This window comes from Vulpes vulpes, chromosome 16 (genome assembly GCF_048418805.1).
Source record: "Vulpes vulpes isolate BD-2025 chromosome 16, VulVul3, whole genome shotgun sequence".
NCBI lineage: Eukaryota > Metazoa > Chordata > Mammalia > Carnivora > Canidae > Vulpes > Vulpes vulpes.
The window spans coordinates 77,935,811-77,956,913 of record NC_132795.1 but is presented as its reverse complement, the minus strand read 5'-3'; the positions used below and the strand labels follow the sequence as shown (position 1 = coordinate 77,956,913).

General features: G+C 41.0%; 1 protein-coding gene and 1 long non-coding RNA gene across 3 annotated transcripts in view; both read right to left on the bottom strand.

Moving 5' to 3' along the window:
- Nucleotides 1–441: 441 nt before the first annotated feature.
- EPCAM (epithelial cell adhesion molecule) lies at nucleotides 442–14,730 on the bottom strand. Its single transcript, XM_072741733.1, has 9 exons — nucleotides 14,505–14,730; nucleotides 11,680–11,787; nucleotides 11,154–11,394; nucleotides 10,023–10,088; nucleotides 8,252–8,315; nucleotides 6,512–6,613; nucleotides 5,517–5,717; nucleotides 2,608–2,652; nucleotides 442–880 (listed from the first exon to the last, which is right to left on the bottom strand). The coding sequence occupies exons 1-9, from the start codon at nucleotides 14,578–14,580 to the stop codon at nucleotides 839–841; spliced, it is 945 nt and encodes a 314-aa protein (XP_072597834.1). The 5' UTR covers nucleotides 14,581–14,730; the 3' UTR covers nucleotides 442–838.
- A 1,435-nt stretch (nucleotides 14,731–16,165) lies between these two features.
- The window catches only part of LOC112915228 (uncharacterized), a 167,877-nt gene continuing 162,939 nt past the window's right edge, over nucleotides 16,166–21,103 (bottom strand). For both annotated transcript variants that reach the window (XR_011997879.1, XR_011997878.1), the window contains exon 6: nucleotides 16,166–16,251. This is a non-coding gene — a long non-coding RNA (uncharacterized lncRNA). The remainder of the gene's footprint in view (nucleotides 16,252–21,103) is intronic.

Genomic DNA, 21,103 nt, shown 5'->3' with positions numbered 1-21,103 from the left:
TTTTAAAGTTGTTCTTTTCATAGTGTTTGAAGAAATTTCCTATTGAAAGCAAAATACTTCAGGATAGTTTAACTTCATATAAAAGGTGTTTGCACTATGATTACTCATTACGTAAGATGTTGAATAACTGGTGCTTTAACTCAACCAACCACAGCATTCATGGTTCACAACGTTCTCCATCAATTCTGCCCCAGGACATGAGTGTTTGCCAAAATGCCAATTTGTTTAAAACAAACGTAGATTCATTCAGAATAAAACTGTTTGATTTTCCTGTCAGAAGTTACATATTCTAGGTTATACATTTTATATTAAATACACATGACTGTAAGTACTCATACAAAACTGTAATTTGTAGTTGGATTCAAAGCATTCTTCAACCCGTTACCTTATGTATATACTACGAAATTTGATTCAATAGGAGTCAAATAAAGAGTTAGGAAATTCAGTTTTAAAATGTTTTATTTCACAGGTTGTAAAAAAATGTTTATATGTACAAGACTCAAAGTAAATAGAAAGGCAGCTCTCAATCACAAATGGATGAGACAGGAGTCATTCAAACTCTACTGTGGAAGCCTATTTAAGGCACACACCTCATAAATAATTTTAACTATGCCAAGTTCTGGTTTTTATATCATATCTGCAAAATAGGACACTGTCGTCAAATTTTAAGATTGGTAAAGTCAATTTGAAGCTGCTCATATACAGAGTACAGGTTTCATTACTACAAAGAGAAGATGTTAACTAACAAAATAATAGTCTTCAAAGATCTCTTTGTCCCCATGCTCATACATTTGTAATCTAATTTTCCTTCTTGTAGTTACTCCTCAAATTATAGTCATTATGCATTGAGTTCCCTATGCATCTCACCCATCTCCTTTATCTGAAATAGAAAAAGAGAAAAAAAATTAAATAATTTTCCAACCTTTTGTTCATCCTGAAAATAGTTAAAAAAAAAAAAAAAAAGGTGGGGGGAATCAAGACAATTCTCTCCCACATTTATGAACCTTATTTGGAACAGGCAAAATGTACTACAAGGAAGCACACACTGAATGCATGACCCACCCTGCTATTTGGAGGTAAGCTAGCCAAAGTGATGGGGAGGAGGGGGGAATAGTAGGTGAGCTATATCTTTAACAATGGATAAGGATTTTATTAAATGTATGCCACTTTTACATCTAGTAAGAATCAATATATTTTCTATTATCAATCTTTTAACTTTACAGATGAGGAAATTAAAGTTCAGGGGTAAGTGATTTGTCCCAGATCACACAATTAGTTACAGGCAGAGCTGAGACCAGATGATGGAAACTACTACTGCTGGCAAACATTGTGCTATGTGGCATGTATGAGACCAACTGCCTTCTACAGACTACTTTGTTTAATTCTTGCAACAAGTCTGTAATATTATGCCCCAATTATAGATAAGGAAACATGGAAGCTTGAAGTTAAATAACTTGCCTACTCAGCTAATAAGTGGTCAAACCCACGTCTACATTGCTCTTAACCAAAACACTACATTATTATTCAAATCTGTTATGTTTCAGTTCAGGGAGAGTCTGTCCATCCCCTAGATCTGTAGTCCCCAAACTTGGTAAGCCAGAGGATCAACTATGATATGGGGGGAAAAAATCTTACAACTTTCTACTTCTATTAGATTGTTTTCAATACTTTTTTACATTTCTATGTTTCTTGGTAAAATATTACTAAGAAGCACATATACAATTACAGATAAAACACACAAAAATGTAAAAATTGGTTGGTATACTGAAAATGGTATTGAGAGGGTTCAGGAACAAGTGTGTTTCACATCTGATTCCAAGTGACTGACATGCTAATCATCTGTTTCCACACTAATGTACATGACTAGTTAGCATGTAACAAATTCACTAGAATATAAATTAAGGTCTTTTTCAAAATGATTACTTCACTTGCACAGAGACAGTAAACAGGTCATCAGTCACACTGAGTTTCTCTAATGTGAATCCAGAGTATGCCTCTAAAAGATTCCACCAGAAGTTGACACTTTGTCAAACAAAAATTGTAGGCTTCCTATCCCACTATTCTTTGAGGCAGAATTCAATATTAGCTAGTCTACCATGGAACTCATGCAAGAGAAAGGAAGTAAGGGGCACATGGATGGCTCATTTGGTCCGGTGTCTGACTTCAGCCCAGGTCATGATCCCAGGGGCCTGGGATTGGACCCTGCATCCTAGCGGGGAGTCTTCTTGTGTGTACACACACATGTACTCTTTCTAGTAAATAAAATCTTAAAAAAGCAGGGGGGGAGGTGCACCTGGGTGGCTGGCTCAGGTCATGATCTCACAGTCCTGGGTTTAAAGCCCTCACTGGGCTCCCTGCTCAGCAGGGAGTCTGCTTTTCCCTCTCCCTCCGACTTATGCTCTTTCCCTGTCTCAAATAAATAAAATCTTAAAAAAAAAAAAAGGGAATGTAAGTTAAGAGCACTGAAAGGCAATCCCTAAGACTCTAAGGACTATACACTACAAAGGGGCTCCAGTATAATTGAGTCCTATCAGTATCTAGGAAGGTACAGTGATTATTAGGAGTAAAGATTAAAAACGGATTTTTAAAATAAAGTAATTCATTTACCTCAGCCTTTTCATACTTTGCCATTCTGTTCTTTCTGGAAATAACCTGAATGGAAGAAAAATGATTACTATTTTAGGACTGGTATCCAAAGAAAAAGTTGATCTAAACTGACACACAAATGCTTTTAACGGACATAATTCCTATCTGAATTTAAAAATCTATTCACAGGGATCCCTGGGTGGCGCAGCGATTTGGTGCTTGCCTTTGGCCCAGGGCGCGATCCTGGAGACCCAGGATTGAGTCCCACGTCGGGCTCCCGGTGCATGGAGCCTGCTTCTCCCTCTGCCTGTGTCTCTGCCCCTCTCTCTCTGTGTGTGTGACTAACATAAATAGATAAAAATTTTTAAAAAATCTATTCACAGACATTATTTCTTAAATTAAAATTTTCCTACTAGGGCAGCCTGGGTGGCTCAGCGGTTTAGCGCTGCCTTAAGCCCAGGGTGTGATCCTAGAGACCCAGGATCGAGTCCCATGTCAGACTCCCTACATGGAGCCTGCTTCTCCCTCTGCCTTTCTGTGTGTCTCTCATGAATAAATAAACAAAATCTTAAAAAAATAAAAATAAATAAAATTTTCCTACTAAAAAGAAAAAAAAAGCCTATACTTATCATGATGCCCACTGAGTCATGTATAGAATTGTTGTATCATTACATCGTATACTTGAAAGTAATATAACACTGTATATTTCAAAAAAAGAGAAGAAGGGTGGGGGTACAGGATAACTGGGGTGATGATCATTAAGGAGAGCATGGATGTAATGAGCACTGGGTGTTATATGCAACTGATGAATCACGGAACTCTACTTCTGAAACCAGTAATATACTATATGCTAATTGAATATAAATAAAATACCATTTTAAAAAATTAAGAACACTTTTGAGACCCTTACCCCCCAACCCAAAATCTTTTGGAACAACAAAAAGCCTATTACTACAAAAAAAAAAAAAAAAAAAAAAAAAAGCCTACTACAACCAGTGAAACAAACAACAACGAAAAATTGTACTAGGAAATCCACAATCTTTAATAAAATCTAACAGCTTGGTATGCCATTTTGTTCTATCCTAACAAAAATATACACATAAAAAAAAACACATAAACTTATGTGTATGAGTTTTGGGGAAGGGGGGGCAGTCTAAAAAAGTGGGATCATACAATATCATTTCTTTCCTTGCACAGCCTGTATTAACAGCACAGGAACCTTTCCAGATTAAAAGATACAGATTGTACTCATTCTTTTTAATAACTTTACTCCATATCACGGATATTCCACAATCTACTCCTCTGTTCTCCCACAGATGTAAACTCAGGTTGTTTCCAGATTCATCCTTACTAGCAACAACACAATACATAACCTTGACCATGCTTCCTATGTACCTGTGCTTTCATTTTTTTTTTAAATAATACATTTATGGGATCCCTGGGTGGCGCAGCGGTTTGGCGCCTGCCTTTGGCCCAGGGCGCGATCCTGGAGACCCGGGATCAAATCCCACATCGGGCTCCCGGTGCATGGAGCCTGCTTCTCCCTCTGCCTATGTCTCTGCCTCTCTCTCTCTCTCTGTGACTATCATAAATAAATAAAGATTTAAAAAAATAAAAAAATAAAATAAATAAATAAAATAATACATTTATTTTTTATTGGCGTTCAATTTGCCAACATACAGAATAACACCCAGTGCTCATCCCGTCAAGTGCCCCCCTCAGTGCCCGTCACCCATTCACCCCCACCCCCCGCCCTCCTCCCCTTCCACCTGTGCTTTCATTTCTATAGGACAGTTTGTTTTCTATCATTCTCTCATGTGTTTATTTTCCATCTGGATTTCTTCTGTAAATCATATATCCATGACTTCTGCTATGCTTTATTTAATGTTCTCATCAATTTGTAAGAACTTGTTTTATATTATGTATAACAGTCTTTTTGGCTTTATGCATTACATTTTCCCCTAACCGACTGTTGATATTTTTACTTTATAGTATCTTTGCCATACAAAATGTTTAATTTCAATTTACTGAAATATGAGTATTTTCATTCATGGATTCTAGAGTTTGAATATGGTGTGCTACGCATAATGTGCCATTCACACTGTTGAGCAATATAGCTCGCCCTGATGAGGTGAAATGGGAATTCAACTTTTGTTTTCTTCCAGTAGACAGCTGAGTATAATTCCATTGAGCTGAAAACATAAGTTCCCACATACTCTCACTTCTATTTCTGAATTCTGCTATGTTGTTAAGATTTTCTAATGCTGGAGCACCTTTACATTTCTAGAATAAACCCTGTCTGTTCAGGTGGTACCTTCTCCATCTGAAGCACTGCTACATTCGATTTGCTAATCTTTTGTTTACAACTGCTTTTCATAGTTACCACTTTTAATCCTTTCCAAACTAACTTTAGTTGGTGTTCTGTTGTTTCATTAAATGGTTTGGGAGTTTGGGCATTTTGCACTGACGCTAGCAGGACTGTCAGGACTGTCTGCAGTGAGAGCTAAAGGACATCTGCTGCTTGATAGCAACATAAGTGACCTATGAGGTGCTCGGCTACGGAGCTTTTCTCCGACTAGTATCCTTTCTTGCTTCATAAAGTGACTGTTTTATAAAAAAGGACCAGATGTTGGGCAGCCCGGGTGGCTCAGTGGTTTAGCGCCACCTTCAGTCCAGGGCATGATCCTGGAGACCAGGATCGAGTCCCATGTCTGACTCCCTGCATGGAGCCTGCTTCTCCCTCTGCATGTGTCTCTGCCTCTCTCTCTCTCTGGGTCTCTCATGAATAAATAAATAAAATCTTAAAAAAAAAAAAAAAGGACCAGATGCAAGAGATTCATTCACTACACAGAATTATAAGAAATGAAGATGTTTCATTAATATGTTCTGGAAAATGCCCTTAAGTGAAAGTTGACTTGTTCTATACTCACCAGCACAACGATTCCAGCAATAACTGCTAGTGTCACAACCACAATGACAGCGATAATACCAGCTTGTAGACCCTGCATTGAAAATTCAGGTGGTTTTTCATCAACATAGTAAATTGCAGTTCGACCAGGATCCAGATCCAATTGTTCCCCGTTTACTCTTAGGTCCATTTTACTGGAATGGAACAAGGATTCGTCTTTAACCTGTATGGAGAAGGAGAAAAGCAATTTAAAATACTTAAGAAAACCAACCATGGCCACATAGAATTACTTGCCAATTATACACAGAAAGAACTGCTACCAAGAATCTTCGTGGTTTCAGTGATAACAATCTCATATGCTGAAACTCTAAAAAAACCTTTTTACTGCGGGAAATTGCCAAACATATATGAAAGTAAAAAGAATAGTGTAACGAATTCCTGTTATCCCTATCATCCTGGATTCAACGATAGCAACATTCGGCCAACTTGTTCAATCCATTCTTCTATCCTTCTGCTCCTCCTCCTCCCCCCTGGGCCAGTTAGTTATTTGAAGTAAATCTCAGGTTTCATCAGATGATGGCTCACTAGAATATATTAAAGTGTATTCATTTTTTTTGTAATATATTAAAGTAGAAACAAACTATTTTCATCACACTGGTTGATTAATCACATATAGCATTTCTAACATAACTTCTTTTTCATGGACATTATAATGGAAGGCTACACACAAAAACGAAGTAACTATCAAGGATGTGATAGTTAAGAATTATGAGAGAAAATAATGTAGGTAAAAGATTTTGAAAGAAAGCCATAAATATATAACAAACAGGTCAGAAAGGTGAGGAATGTACATGGGAGGGATGAGGACTAAGTTAACTGCAGCACAAGAAGCACTAGGAGAACAGAGGTGTGGCTGATGTGGAGAAAAAGATGATGAACGATCTTGAATCCACGAAGCATGCCAGACATTACAGTCATTTCTAAACACAGGGATAAAATAAGGGAGATTATACTCACATCTTTTTCAAAATAATAAGCCACATCAGCTATGTCCACATCATTCTGAGCTTTCTGAGATGAATTTTGCATCAGATCAATAGTGATAAGATCATTCTCATACTGGGGGGAAAAATGAAAAATACTAAATTAATACTGGTACAACCAAAATCATGTAAAAATATGGTTCAATTATCAGAATATTCAGTTTTTGATTTTCTGTAATCTACATGTCAGTGTTCCATTAGTGGGTAACTCTCATTTAAAAATCTTTGGGGGGAGGGGGAATCCCTGGGTGGCTCAGCGGTTTGGCGCCTGCCTTTGGCCCAGGGAGCGATCCTGGAGTCCCGGGATCGAGTCCCACGTCGGGCTCCTGGCATGGAGCCTGCTACTCTCTGCCTCTCTCTCTCTCTATCATGAATGAATGAATAAATAAATCTTTAAAAAAAAAAAAAATATTTGGGGGGGATCCCTGGGTGGCGCAGCAGTTTAGTGCCTGCCTTTGGCCCAGGGCGCGATCCTGGAGACCCAGGATTGAATCCCACGTCGGGCTCCCGGTGCATGGAGCCTGCTTCTCCCTCTGCCTGTGTCTCTGCCCCCCTCTCTCTCTCTGTGTGACTATCATAAATAAATATAAATTAAAAAAAAAAATCTTTGGGAAGGGGTGCCTGGGTGACTCAGTGATTGAGCATCTGTCTTTGGCTCACAGTGGCATGATCCTGGGGGTGATCCTGGGGTCGTGGGATCAAGTCCCACATCGAGCTCCCTGCAGGGAGCTTGCTTCTCCCTCTGCCTGTGTCTATGCCTCTCTCTCATGAATAAATAAATAAAATTTTTTAAAAAAATAAATAAAAATCCGTGGGAAGTTTTAAAATCTATCCAAGAGAAACAAGACAGCAATGCAACTAAAGGTTAGGATGATGCAAATTTTCTTTTCAAGAGAATTTTCTCCCCTTGAAAAAAATTTAAAACAAGATATTAAAATATCTTATTTGAAAAACAAAAGAATCTTATTTAGAGGGTGCCTGGCTAGCTCAGTCTGTATAGCTTGTGACTCTTTTTTTTAAATATTTTATTTATTTATTCATAGAGTCAGAGAGAGAGAGAGGCAGAGACACAGGCAGAGGGAGAAGCAGGCATCATACAGAGAGCCTGATGTAGGACTCGATCCAGGGTCTCTAGGATCACGCTCTGGGCTGCAGGTGGTGCTAAACCGCTGTGCCACCGGGGCTGCCCAGCATGTGACTCTTGATCTCAGGGTCCTGAGTTCAAGCCTTACATTGGTTATAGACCTTACTTTTAAAAAAACAAAACATTCAAAAAATAAAAAAATAAAAAATAAAAATAAAAAATAAAAAAACAAAACAAAAAATAAACCATCTTATTTGGTTAGAAGTACTTTAAAAATAAAATGCTAAAGAAATGCAGTCTGAAATGCACTATACATTTACCATGTTCTGCTTTAAATAGGCAAAAAGGTATATTCCTTCCTGTCCTTAAAAATGACATCAGTTTTCTGCCTTAAAGAAGTTTCATCACATTATTCAAGTATTTTTCAACCAGGGATACTACATTTTCCTTAAGGGTAAAACTGAGGTTTTTAAAGGTTAGGGAAGGAAAACAACAATAGGAAATTGAGTTAGGTGTCCAGGGTTTAAAGTGTTATTCAAATGCAGTTTGACCACTACCACAAGTCATACCCAAACCATACTATCACCCACCAACTTTCTGAAGCTCATTTACTAAAAACAAAAATCTTACCAGAATATTTGTGATGTATTTTGGATCCAGTTGATAACGGTTTTTGAGTGTCTCCTTAAGTGCACTGTAAATAATTAAAAATCTGTGTCTTAGAAAAAAGGATACTACACAACATTAAGCAGCACTATTTTTTTTAAGAAGCACTACTTTTTATTTTTATTTATTTTTTTAAAGATTTTACTTATTTATTCATGAGAGACACAGAGAGAGGCAGAGACATAGGCAGAGGGAGAAGGAGACTCCCTGTGGGGAGCCCATGTGGGACTCCATCCCAGGACCCCAGGATCATGCCTTGAGCCCAAGGCAGACGCTCAACCACTGAGCCACCCAGGCATCCAAGCACTAGTTTTTATCTAAGCAGGTAGTTCAAGCTCTAGAATTATCATTAACCAACCTTGTTTTTTTTTTTTTTTTTAAAGTGGATCCAAGAGAAGGGGCCTTTCCACCTATGGTTATTTTTTTAAATTTTTATTTATTTATGATAGTCACACAGAGAGCGAGAGAGAGAGAGGGAGGGGCAAAGACACAGGCAGAGGGAGAAGCAGGCTCCGTGCACGGGGAGCCCGACGTGGGATTCGATCCCGGGTCTCCAGGATCGTGCCCTGGGCCAAAGGCAGGCACCAAACCGCTGTGCCACCCAGGGATCCCTAACCAACCTTGTTTTAAAATAGTTATGCCAGGACTCCTGGGTGGCTCAGTGGTTGTGCGTCTGCCTTTGGCTCAGGGTGTCATCCCGGAATTCTGGGATCCAGTCCCACATCAGGCTCCCTGCAAGGAGCCTGCTTCTCCCTCTCTCTCTGTCTCTGCCTTCTGTGTCCCTCGGGAATATTTATTTAAATAAATATTCATTCATTCATTCAATAAATAAATATTCATTCAAATAAATAAATATTTATTCAAATAAAATCTTAAAAAAAATTATGCCATTCTGCAACTATCATAATAATAACTGATTCAGGCTAGAATCATTTACTGATGCTTGATTAGAAACAGGGTATTTATACAGGATCCTAGTATCTGTCCACAGATTATATTTATTAATTACAAAAAGGTGGGGTGCCTACGTGGCTCAGTATGCTAAGCATTGGCCTTCAGCTCAGGTCAGGATCCTAGGGTCCTGAGATCAAGCCGCACAACAGGCTCCCTGCTCAGTGCAGGATCTGTTTCTCCCTCTGCCTCTGCCGCTACCCCCCTCTGCTTGTGCTCTCTCTCTCAAATAAATGAATAAAATCTTTTAAAAATTTTTAATTAAAAAAATTACAGAGGTAAACAGTAACTGTATATTACAAACCTGATATCCCCTTAACCACAGTTATCACTAATAAAGGACAAGAATACATCATGTGCTTCCTGACATGAAGTACTAAGAAGGACATAAAATCACTTAAGTAGTTTTTCTATCAAAAATGCTTAACTTGGATTTAAGGAAATTTCATATAAATCCAAATCTGAGAGACATTCTATGAAATAATCTGCCTATACTCTTCAAAAATATCTATACGTGTTTAGGTAGATATAGAAAGTACACATACATGTACCTTCATAAAAAGAAAATGGGGTAAAACATTCATTGGTGATATGAGTGAAGAGTACGATAGGAATCTGTACTATTCTTGCAACTCTATTTCAAAATAAGATTAAAATATTACTGATGGTATCTTATTTTTCATAAATATAAACAAGCATTAAGACTTGTACAAGTTTTTCTAATGGCGTAGAAGGAAGATCTGAGTATCAACTGTGCAAATATAATGCACTTAACAGTACGTACTTTTGCAAACTTTGTGTATCATAAGGTGTTTCTCTTGTTTTGTGTTTTAGTTCAATGATGATCCAGCTGTAAAGCAAAAAAACAGTATTTATTTATTAACTGACCATACCAACTCAACCTTTTATAGTATTTTCCTGATAAGCTAATAGCAAAATTCCCAAGTGGAACCACAGTATAATCAACAGGAAAGGATTTATGCAATAGGTTTGCCCTTAATTTCTTCCTTGGCCCCCACACACATTGCTTATAAAGCACTCATCCAGGAGAAAACATCTTTCTTCCTTTCTCCTTTCCTTTCCTTTTTTTAAGAAAACACCTTTCAAACAAGTCAACCGCTGGCTTTGGGTCACAATACCCAAGGTTATGTAAAGCCAAGGCTTAGCTGGTCATGCCAGGCCATGTTCAAGGGAAGAGACCTAAAGGCACTGAGAGAAACAGAGAAAAGTGACCTTGAGGCTCCAGAACACCAAAGGAGAGTGTCTGCCTTGGTCTGGATAACTTTCCAGCTCTAGTCACCTTTAATAAAATCTTTTTTGCTTAAGCTAGCTCGAGTGTTTCTATTCCTTTTCAATGCATAAATCCGAGACAAACATACCTCGTTTTTGTTTTTTTTTTTAATTTAAATTCTAGTTAGTTAACATGTAGTACAATACTAGTTTCAGCACTAACCGTATCTGGTTTTAAAACACAATAAATGAACAAATATATAAACAGCTTACAGTTTTCACTACATTTAACCGCAATCCAACTTTAAGATCTGAACTTTAAGAACTTTAAATCTGAACTTTAAGATCTGAACACTAATCCAACTTTAAGATCTGAAGTGTTAAATAAAAATAGAAGAGGGAAAAAACATAGAAGAGGAAAATCATGTTTAGTATGCTGCCACAAGAAAAAATTGTTAAAATAAGAACAACATATTGCTAGTGAATTCATAAAATATCTCTGGAGGGTTATATAACAAACTGGGTAGCTGGGGGGTAGAGATAAAATGGAAACTTTCACTGTATATATATTCTTTCCTTTCCTTTTGAATTCTAAACCACCAAATCATATTACATATTCAAAAATAACTTTACTTAAATGAATCTGAAAAGCATGAAAACAAGGAATATGGGCAGCCGAACTCACTAGGTCCTCACTCGTTCAGTGCAGGATATTTCAGTGTCCTTATCAGTTCTTCGGACCCCAGCAGTGTTCACACACCAGCACGTGGTGGTGCCATTGCACTGCTTGGCTTTAAAGAGCCCCTTCTCATCACAGTCGGGATCATAGAGCCCGTCGTTATTCTGGAAAGCTCCCTCAGGTCTCGCTCTTCTCCCAGACTTTGTGCCGGTCATTTCTGCCTTCATAACCAAACATTTCGTTGCCACTGAAAAGTAAGCTTAATGTTACACTGCAAAGTAACTACAGTTTTATGCTTAAGGAAAAAAATTTTTTAATTTAACTCCAAATTCCCAGAGCCAAAGATCACAGCAGATTGACATGCTCCCACGTTCACTTCATAAATTTTAAGAAGATTCAACAAGGAGATAATTTTGACAAAATAATACGATTCAAATTTGAGCCAAAAAAATGCTTCTGATTCCAGACACATCAATTAAAGAAGGCTAAGTCAAAATACAATTTTTGAGGGCAATGAGAATATTCTACTCACGTTTTGAGCAAATGACAGAATTTTGTGCACCAATTGAAGTACATTCGCACTGATTATTTGTGTTCAAAGAGCAGTTTGTGGTCAGTTTGTAGTTTTCACAGATACATGCTAGATAAATGAAAAAAACAAAATCCCACTTTAAAATGTGAGTCTTTTTAAAAAATAAATAAAATGTGAGTCCAACTATGAGCTCTGGTGTCTCAGCTAAATTATACTGTAACAACAATGCCTAAGTTACAGGGCCACAAAGCCTTTAAAAATGCTCCCAAGTGCACCCCCAGTGGCGCAGCGGTTTAGTGCCGCCTGCAGCCTGGGATGTGATCCTGGAGACCCAGGATCTAGTCCCACATCGTGCTCCCTTGCATGGAGCCTGCTTCTCCCTCTGCCTGTGTCTCTGCCTCTCTCTCCCCCTCTGAATAAATAAAAAAAATTTAAAAAAAAAAATGGTCCCAAGTGTTTTCTTTTTCAGCTCTAATTTGAATGGCTCATACTATGGTGAATAGTTTGTATATATTTTACAGACACATAGTCTAATTTGCATGTATTCCCAATTTGATTTTGTTAAGCTAATAACAGCCATGCAAACATCGTATTCAGCTTTGCCTCCATGATTCTCCCAGTCTCAGATCCTTCTCTCCCCAGGTACTGCTGAATAAAACCCTTGCTTGTTAGCTACTGACTCTTTTCCCGAGAAACTCAACAATTCCAATCCTAGGATCTGTGAATAACTCACATTTCCGCCCTCCTCCCAAGGCCATTTTCTTCAAAAGAGATGCTTGCTTTTAAGCTTAACGGTAACATAGCCAACCCTTGGAAAAATTATACTTTCTAATGAACTTGGGGTACTTTTGTTTGTGGCCTTCCTAACCAAATTAAATATTAGTACCCAACTTTTATTTATTTTTTTTAATTTTTATTTATTTATGATAGTCACAGAGAGAGAGAGAGAGAGAGAGAGAGAGAGAGGCAGAGACACAGGCAGAGGGAGAAGCAGGCTCCATGCACCGGGAGCCCGACATGGGATTCGATCCCGAGTCTCCAGGATCGCGCCCTGGGCCAAAGGCAGGCGCCAAACCGCTGCGCCACCCAGGGATCCCAGTACCCAACTTTTAAAGTGATATTGCAAAGCTTATCCTGGATATTAATGCCAGTTTAACAGTTATATCTTTGACTATCTCAAAAGTTCGTTTTAACTTCAAATTGGCAAGCCCCTCTAGTTCCTTTTAATTGTCCAGCTAAGAGAATGCAATCATTGACAACAAAAACCACTGTGACAAACCAAAGAATTTTTGTACAGCTCCTTCATGTCTCAAGTTGGCTTTAACCATACCCTGTTTAAATTATGATTAGGGCACATGGGTGGCTCAGCTGCTGAGCCACTGCCTTCGGCTCAGGTCATGATCCCGGGTCCTGGGATTGAGTCCTGCAATGGGCTCTCTGCATGGAGTTGGCTTCTCCCTCTGCCTGTGTCTGCCTCTGTGGGTCTCTCATGAATGAATGAATGAATGAATGAATGAATACATACATATCTTTTTTAGAAAAATTATGCTTAATATGAACCACCTGAATAATCCATCCAGCACTAAACTCGGTGTTGGGATCACAAAAGGAGACAGTGGCTGCTGCCCTCAAGGAGCTAAAGCCTGGGGATCCCTGGGTGGCGCAGCGGTTTGGCGCCTGCCTTTGACCCAGGGCGCGATCCTGAAGACCGGGGATCCCGGTGCATGGAGCCTGTTTCTCCCTCTGCCTGTGTCTCTGCCTCTCTCTCTCTCTGTGACTATCATAAATAAATAAAAAAAATTAAAAAAAAAAAAAAAAGGAGCTAAAGCCTTATGCAGCACTCTTGCTCTCTTCGGCTCAAAAGCACCTTTGCGCGGCCAAGGGATGTGAAATTTAAAAGAGAACCAATCATGTATGTTTCTGAACATACAACTATTGCAACTATCATCACTTCAAAGCAATTTAAGTACTTAGCCTTATCCTGGGCTAGAAAAACCGCCATTCTTGTGAAAGTATAATGATCAGGCCCATGCCCCGTTCAAGCATAGCGACGGTTGGGGCAGCTCGGGCCACCTGCCGCTCCCCTCTGGCCTCCATCTTACAAACTGTCAGGAGACGGCAGACAAGTTGTTTATTCCAAACGAAGGAAACTGTGATCGAATCACACGTCCAGTACGTGGACAATGGCGCTACCTCCCGCCCCGAGGCTGTCTGGTCACCCCTTTGAGACCGGGGTTTCCAGGGCCGAAAGAAACGGACGACTCTGCGGGTTCTGCGGGAGTGAAAACACCTTCGCCCACGAGATGTGAAGCTGAGTTTCGGTTTAGGGCAAGGTTCACAGCAGACGTCCAGGAGACAGACATCCTGGTACTCGGCCGGCGGGATTCTAAGTGGCGGGTCGGGGGCCGTCATCGGTGCTTCTGGGGTCCCCGCAGCGGACTCGGCCGTAGCCACACGATCCTCACGCGAGGGGGCAGCGCCAGGTGCTGCAGGCCCAGGCCCTGCTCCCGCGCAGGTGCGAGCGGCCCGGCCTCCCCGCAGCCACCTGTGCCCGCGCGAGACGCGCATCCGGGGCCAGCGGCCCGCGCCCGGGGGTGGGGGTGGGGGTGGGGGTGGGGGAGGGGGAGGCGGCCGCCAACTCCGCGCGGGGGCCCCTCGGCCCCGGCCCCCCCCCCCCCGCCGCGGGCCAGCTTCCCGGGAGCCGCGCAGAGCGGCGGGGGGGGGGGGGGGGTTCCCCGGCGGCCGCCGCCCGCGCCCTCCACACCGGGTCGGCCTCGGACGCGGGGGCCGGCCGCGCCGCCCGAGCCCGCGACTCCGCTCCTTACCTCTCTGGGCCACCGCCACCGCCGCGGTGGCCACTGCGAGCAGCAGCCCGCACGCGAGGACCTGGGGCCGCGCCATGCCGCGCGCGTCGTCGTCGAGGGGGCGCGGGGGGCGCGGGCGGCGGGAGCCCGGGGCCGACCGGGGCGCGGGGCCTGGGACGCGCGGGGCGGCGGGAGCTCGGCGGCGGGGCGCGGGCGGGCGGGCGGGCGGGCGCTGCGAGCTCGCCGGGGAACTGCGCGCTCTGCGGCCGCGGCGGGGCGGAGCGGACCTGCCGGACCTGCCGGCCCCGCCCCCGGCCCCGCCCCGGGCCGCTCACCTCTGCCCGCGGGGCCCCGCGTGAGTCACCGCCTGCGGGGGGGGGGGCAGGTGCTCGCGGGCGGCGCCGCGGCAGGTGCCCCGCCCTGGGCCCGTGGGAGCTGGAGGGCGGTGGGCTGCGGCCGCGGCAGCTGGCGGGACTCTTGGTGGCCACGGAGAAAGTTGGGAAAAAAAGACCTTCCTTCTGCCGGAGGCAGCACGACTCCGAAACCTGGGACCTGGGACCTGGGAGAGATGGGGCCTGAAACAGAGTGAGAAGTCTGGGAACAGGAAGCTGGAAGCTGAGATGGAATACAAGGGGAAGCCGAGTACGGTCGGAAGCACGAGTAAAAAAAAAAAAAAAAAAAAAATAAGCCGACCTTTGTGCCGCACCTGGCAGTCACACTCCTTTGAAACTAGAAAAGAAAAAGAAAAGAAAAAAAGAAACTAGAAAAGAGAACTCTTCCTGGTTCTGTGGTTGAGAAATTCTTGTTCTTTACAGTTTTATTCTTTTCCCTTTGTTATAAGCATTTTTAGTACTTGAAGGTGTAACAAAACATGTCCTCAGAGCCAAACGCTGAGAATTGAGGTGATTCCGGCTTTAATGTTGCAGAACATTGTTGAGTCCTTTGAAAATATAGAGAAGTAGAAACAAAGGAGAATAAGTGCAAATGAATTCAAATCAAATACTTGTTTAAGTTCAAGTTCTTGAACGTTAAGTAAGATGATTGACTTCGTAAGAAAATCTTATCAGTTTTTTTTTCTTTTTAAGATTTTATTTATTTGTTCGTGAGAGACAGAGAAAGAGAGAGGCAGAGACACAGGCAGAGGGAGAAGCAGGCTCCGTGCAGGGAGCCCGACGTGGGACTCGATCCCAGGACCCCAGCATCACGCCCTGGGCCGAAGGCAAGGGGTTCAACCGCTGAACCAGCCAGGCGTCCCTCAAGCAAATAAATCTTTTTAAAAAATGACAAGATTAAAAATGAAACTTTTCTGACCAAACTCCTGCAGTCTATCAAATAAGAACTAAATTGAAAAACCAATATCAAAAAAAAAAAAAGAAAGAAAGAAAAACCAATATCAAAAACAAAGAATGGATAGAAATGAAGAGAAACTAGTTAATAAAAATATAATGGGAGGGGCACCTGGGTGGCTCAGTGGGTTAAGCCTCTTAGTCTCAAATCATAATCCCAGGGTCCTGGGATTGAGCTCCATGTTGGGCTCCCTGCTCTTTGAGGAACCTGCTTCCCTCTCTGCTCCTTCTTCCTCCTCTGTTCTCTCGCTCTTTCTCTCTCAAAATCTTTTTTTTTTTTTCTCTCAAAATCTTTTTAAAAAAATAAGAAAATAATGGGTAGTATAGGGGCACCTGGTTGGCTCAGTTGGTGAAGCATCTGACTCTTGATAGCAGCTCAGGTCTTGATCTCAGGGTCATGTGGGTCACACCTGTTGAGTCCCCTCAAAAAAAAAAATATATATATATATATATAATGGGTAGCACAAAATATTGATTGAATAGGGATTTTGGTTATGACTTCCTTTTCCCTTCCTATGTAAGGGATACTTTTTTTTTTTTCCTTTTAAGTAGATACCACACCTAGCATGAAGCCTGACTATGGGCTTGAACTCACAAGACCTGAACTGAGATGAAGAGTCTGACTTTTTTTTTTTTTTTTAGATTTATTTATTTATTTATTCATGAGAGAAGTCTGACCCTTAACCAACTGAGCCACCCAGGCACCTCAAGGATACTTTTGTTTATTTATTTATTTTAAGATTTTATTTATTCATGAGGGGGGGCGGGCAGAGACACAGGCAGAGGGAGAAGCAGGCTCCATGCTGGGAGCCCCACGTGGGACTCGATCCCGGGACTCGATCCTGGGACTCCAGGATCATGCCCTGGGCCAAAGGCAGGCGCTAAACCACTAAGCCACCCAGGGATCCCCTCAAGGATACTTTTAAAGTAAAACTATGTCAGGCAGCCTGGGTGGCTCAGCGGCTTAGCGCTGCCTTCAACCCAGGGCCTGATCCTTGAGACCCGGGATGGAGTCCCACAGCAGGCTCCCTGCATGGAGCCTGCTTCTCCCTCTGCTTGTGTCTCTGCCTCTCTCTGTGTGTGTCTCTCATGAATAAATAAAATCTTTTTAAAAAAATAAAGTAAAACTATATCATATTAAATACAATCAGCATTGGAGAAAATAATCATGTTCCTTAAAAAAAACAACTCGAAAAATTTTAAAAATTGCCTAGTTACCTACCTACTATCTATTTTTCTTTGAGAAAATTACCTAGTTCATATCCTACAGTAGTTTCTTCACATAGATTTTAGAATGTGTGTATGTGCACATATTTATGTGAATTTAATGAAACCTTAAATAGGATAAATGTTATTCTTGCAGATGGCTAAGGGAAAGTATAATGTGTAAACATTTAATATAAAGGATTGCTAGTTCTTAAAATTTTTTGTTATTTTGGAGTTCTTGGGTGGCTCAGTTGGTTAGGTGTCAGACTCTTGATTTCAGATCAGGTCATGATCTTAAGGTTGTGAGACTGAGTCTGGCTTTTGGCTTGCATTAGATGTGGAAGCTGCTTAAGATTCTCTCTTTCTCTCCCTCTGCCCCTCACCTGCCTCTCTTAATTTTTTTGTTATTTCATGAGTAATATATTAGTAAAAAACAAAAGTAAATAGAATGAAGAATGAGGGGCACCTGCCTGGCTCAATTGGTAGAACATGCAACTCTTGATCTGGGAATTGTAAATTCCAGCCCCAGGTTGGGTATAGAGACTAAAAAAATAAAATCTTTAAGGAAAGATAAAAAGAATGAAGAATGAAAGTTCTTCTTGACCACTACCCAGCAAATCCTTTCTTCTCCTAGATAATCATTGTTAATGGTTTGATATTTATGCTACTATTCGTTAATTCTACTCACATATCCTAAAGAATCAGGTTTCATAGGATTTACTCTTTGTTAAATGAGGGATATTACTATTATTCTGGTTTAGCTTTATAAAACAAGTTTGCATTTGTATATTTAGAGCCCACCTTAATATATTGTATGATTTTTATCGTCATTTTATCTGTCATTAAAAAAATGAACTTCATCTCCAAAGCAAAACTTTGAACTCCTAACCATGAAAAAAACCCTTTTTCATATCTTTGGACCCTTGAAATTCTTTTATAAAATATAAAGTGCTATATAATAAGTACTTAGTACACTGTTCAGTACATTAATACAGAGATGCTTATTAGGTGATATCTATTATAATTAAAAATAATACAGTAGATTTTTACTTTTATCAAAGAAATGCATGTACATAGTATAAGAGTCAAATAGGGATGCCTGGGTGGCTCAGTGGTTGACCATCTGCCTTTGGCTCAGGGCATGATCATAAGATGAATAAAATCTTAAAAAAAAAAATCAAATAGTATACAAAATTTTTTTAAGATTTTATTTGAGAGACACAGAGAAGGGGGCGGGCAGAGACACAGGCAGAGGGAGAAGCAGGCTCCATGCAGGGAGCCCGATGTGGGACTCGATCCCAGGACTCTAGGATCACGCCCTGGGCTGAAGGCAGCGCTAAACCATTGAGCCACCTGGGCTGCCCAGTACTACAAAATTTAAAATAAAAAATAGGCACTCCCTTTCCCATCCTGATTCTTGTTCCACTAGACACAACCACTTTGTTTAGCTGCTTTTTCTCCCCTTTCACATGGTATCAGCTCATATCCCCCTGTAGAAGATAATTATTTCTCTCTTCTGAAGGTCCCTTACCCACATCTTCCCATATTATTTATGTGGAAATCATCCCACTCTTTGTTGTCTTATCATCATTTTCTTCTAGAACTTTCATAGTTTTAGCTTTTAATTTTTTAAGATTTTATTTATTTATTTATTCTGGCCTTATTCCTGATCCTAGAGAGAAAGCATTCAATTGTTTACTATGAAGTACTATATTGGGGTGCCTGGGTGGTTGAGCACCCAACTCTTGGTTTTGGCTCAGGTTGTGATCTCAGTGTCATAAGATTGGGCTCTGCACTCAGTGAAGAGTCTGCTTGAGATTCTCTCTCCCTCTCCTTCTGCCTCCAGCTCCTGTGTGCCTGCTCGTGAGCTTGTGCTCTCTCTCAAATAAATAAATAAATCTTTAAAAATATAAGTATTATATTAGCTGCAGGTTCTTTGTTATGGATACCCTTTTTAAGGTTGAAAAACATTTTTAAAACATTCTAGTTTCCTGGGAGTATCATAAATAGGTGTTAAAATTTTTAAAAGATTTTATTTTTAAGTAATCCTTATGCCCAATCGGGACCCTGAACTCATGACCCTGAGATCAAGAATTGCACATTCCACCAACTGAGCCAGCCAGGCATCCCATATTTTTGTGTGTGGGGGTTAAATTTTGTCAAATGGTTTTTCTACCTCTGTTGACATAATCCTTTGATTTTTCTTCTGTTTTCTATTATTTGGCAAATTACATTGCTTTAAAAAAATCTTTCTTCCAAATTTTTATTTAAATTCTAGTTAGTTAACATTATACTTAATAATGGTTTCAGGAGTAGAATTTGGTGATTCATCACTTACATGTAATACCCAGTGCTCATCACAAGTGCCCTCCTTAATACCCACCACCCATTTAGCCCATCCTCTGCCCACCCACTTCCCTCCATCAACTCTGTTCTCTATCATTGAGTCTCTTATGGTTTGTGTCCCTGTCTCTCCTCATTTTTACCCCTTTCCACATGTTCTTCTGTTTCGTTTCCTAAATTCCACATATGAGTGAAATCATATGGTATTTGTGTTTCTCTGACTAGCTAATTTCACTGTAGCTACACTGTAGCTCCATCCAACATTTATTTTTTTTAATTACACTGATTTTTTAAAAGATTTTATTTATTTATTCATGATAATCACACAGAGAGAGAGAGAGAGAGGCAGAGACACGGGCAGAGGGAGAAGCAGGCTCCATGCAGGGAGCCCGACGTGGGATCTGATCCTAGGTCTCCAGGATCATGCCCCGGGCCAAAGGCAGGCGCTAAACCGCTGCGCCACCCAGGGATCCCTTACATTGATTTTTGAATGTTAATCTAACCCAACATTCCTGGGATAAACCTCACCTGATCATAATGTACTATTTTTGTTATAAATTAGAATTCTATTTGCTAATATTTTGTTAAAGAGTTTTGTAGGGCAGCCCTGGTGGTGCAGCAGTTTGGTGCCACCTGCAGCCCAGGGTGTGATCCTGGAGACCGGGATCGAGTCCCACATTGGGCTCCTTGCATGGAGCCTGCTTCTCCCTCTGCCTCTCTCTCTCTCCGTGTGTGTCTCTCATGAATAAATAAGTAAAATCTTAAAAAAAAAAAAAAAAGAGTTTTGTAATAATGTTCATCAAGGATGAAGTTTTCCTGTCACTTTGGTTAATGCTGGCTTCTTTTTTAAAAAATATTTTTTTTATTTTTTACTTTTTTATTTTATTTTATTTTATTTTTAATTTATTTATTCATGACAGACACAGAGAGAGAGAGGCAGGGGCACAGGCAGAGGGAGAAGCAGGCTCCATGCAGGGAGCCTGACATGGGACTCGATCCCAGGTCTCCAGGATCACACCCCAGGCTGAAGGCAGCACTAAACCACTGAGCCATTGGGGCTGCCCTATTTTTTTTGGGGGGGGGGGGCTGCCCTATTTTTTACTTTTTTAAAAGATTTCTTTATTTGAGACAGAGAGTCTGCACACAAGTGGGAGGAGGAGCAGAGGGAGAGAGAATCTCAAGCAGACTCCCTGCTGAGTACAAATCCTGATGCAGGGCTTATATGATCTTATAACCCTGAGATCATGGCTGGATCCTAAATCAAGAATGGGATGCATAACTGACTAAGCTACCCAGGTGCCCTTTAAATACTTTATTTTTAAGTAACCTCCACATCCAATGTGCATCTCAAACTCACAATTCTGAAATCAAGAGTTACAGGCTCTACCAACTGAGCCAGCCAGGTATCCCAATGCTGACCTCTTAAAATGAGTTGGAAAGTATTCTTTCCTCCTCTAATTTCTGAAAGTGCTTTTATAGATTTTACATATTTCTTTCTTGAATGTTTGTTAGTATTCACCAGTAAAGCCATCTGGGCCTGGAGGTTCTTCTTTTTTTTTTTTTTTTTCTCAAAGAGTCTATTTATTCATGAGAGACACAGAGAGAAAGAGAGAGAGAGAGAGAGAGAGAGGCAGAGACACAGGCAGAAGGAGAAACAGGCTCCATGCAGGGAGCCTGATGTGGGACTCGATCCTGGGACTCCAAGATCATGCCCTGGGCCGAAGG

Bases quoted from the DNA above. Each gene is read 5' to 3' on its own strand.
- EPCAM (XM_072741733.1), bottom strand. From the start codon at position 14,580: ATGGCGCGGCCCCAGGTCCTCGCGTGCGGGCTGCTGCTCGCAGTGGCC. The intron at 11,395-11,679 runs GTGAGTAGAATA...CTTACTTTTCAG, and splicing joins TTCTGTCATTTGCTCAAAAC to TGGCAACGAAATGTTTGGTT. The intron at 881-2,607 runs GTAAATGAATTA...TTTCTATTTCAG, and splicing joins CAAAGTATGAAAAGGCTGAG to ATAAAGGAGATGGGTGAGAT.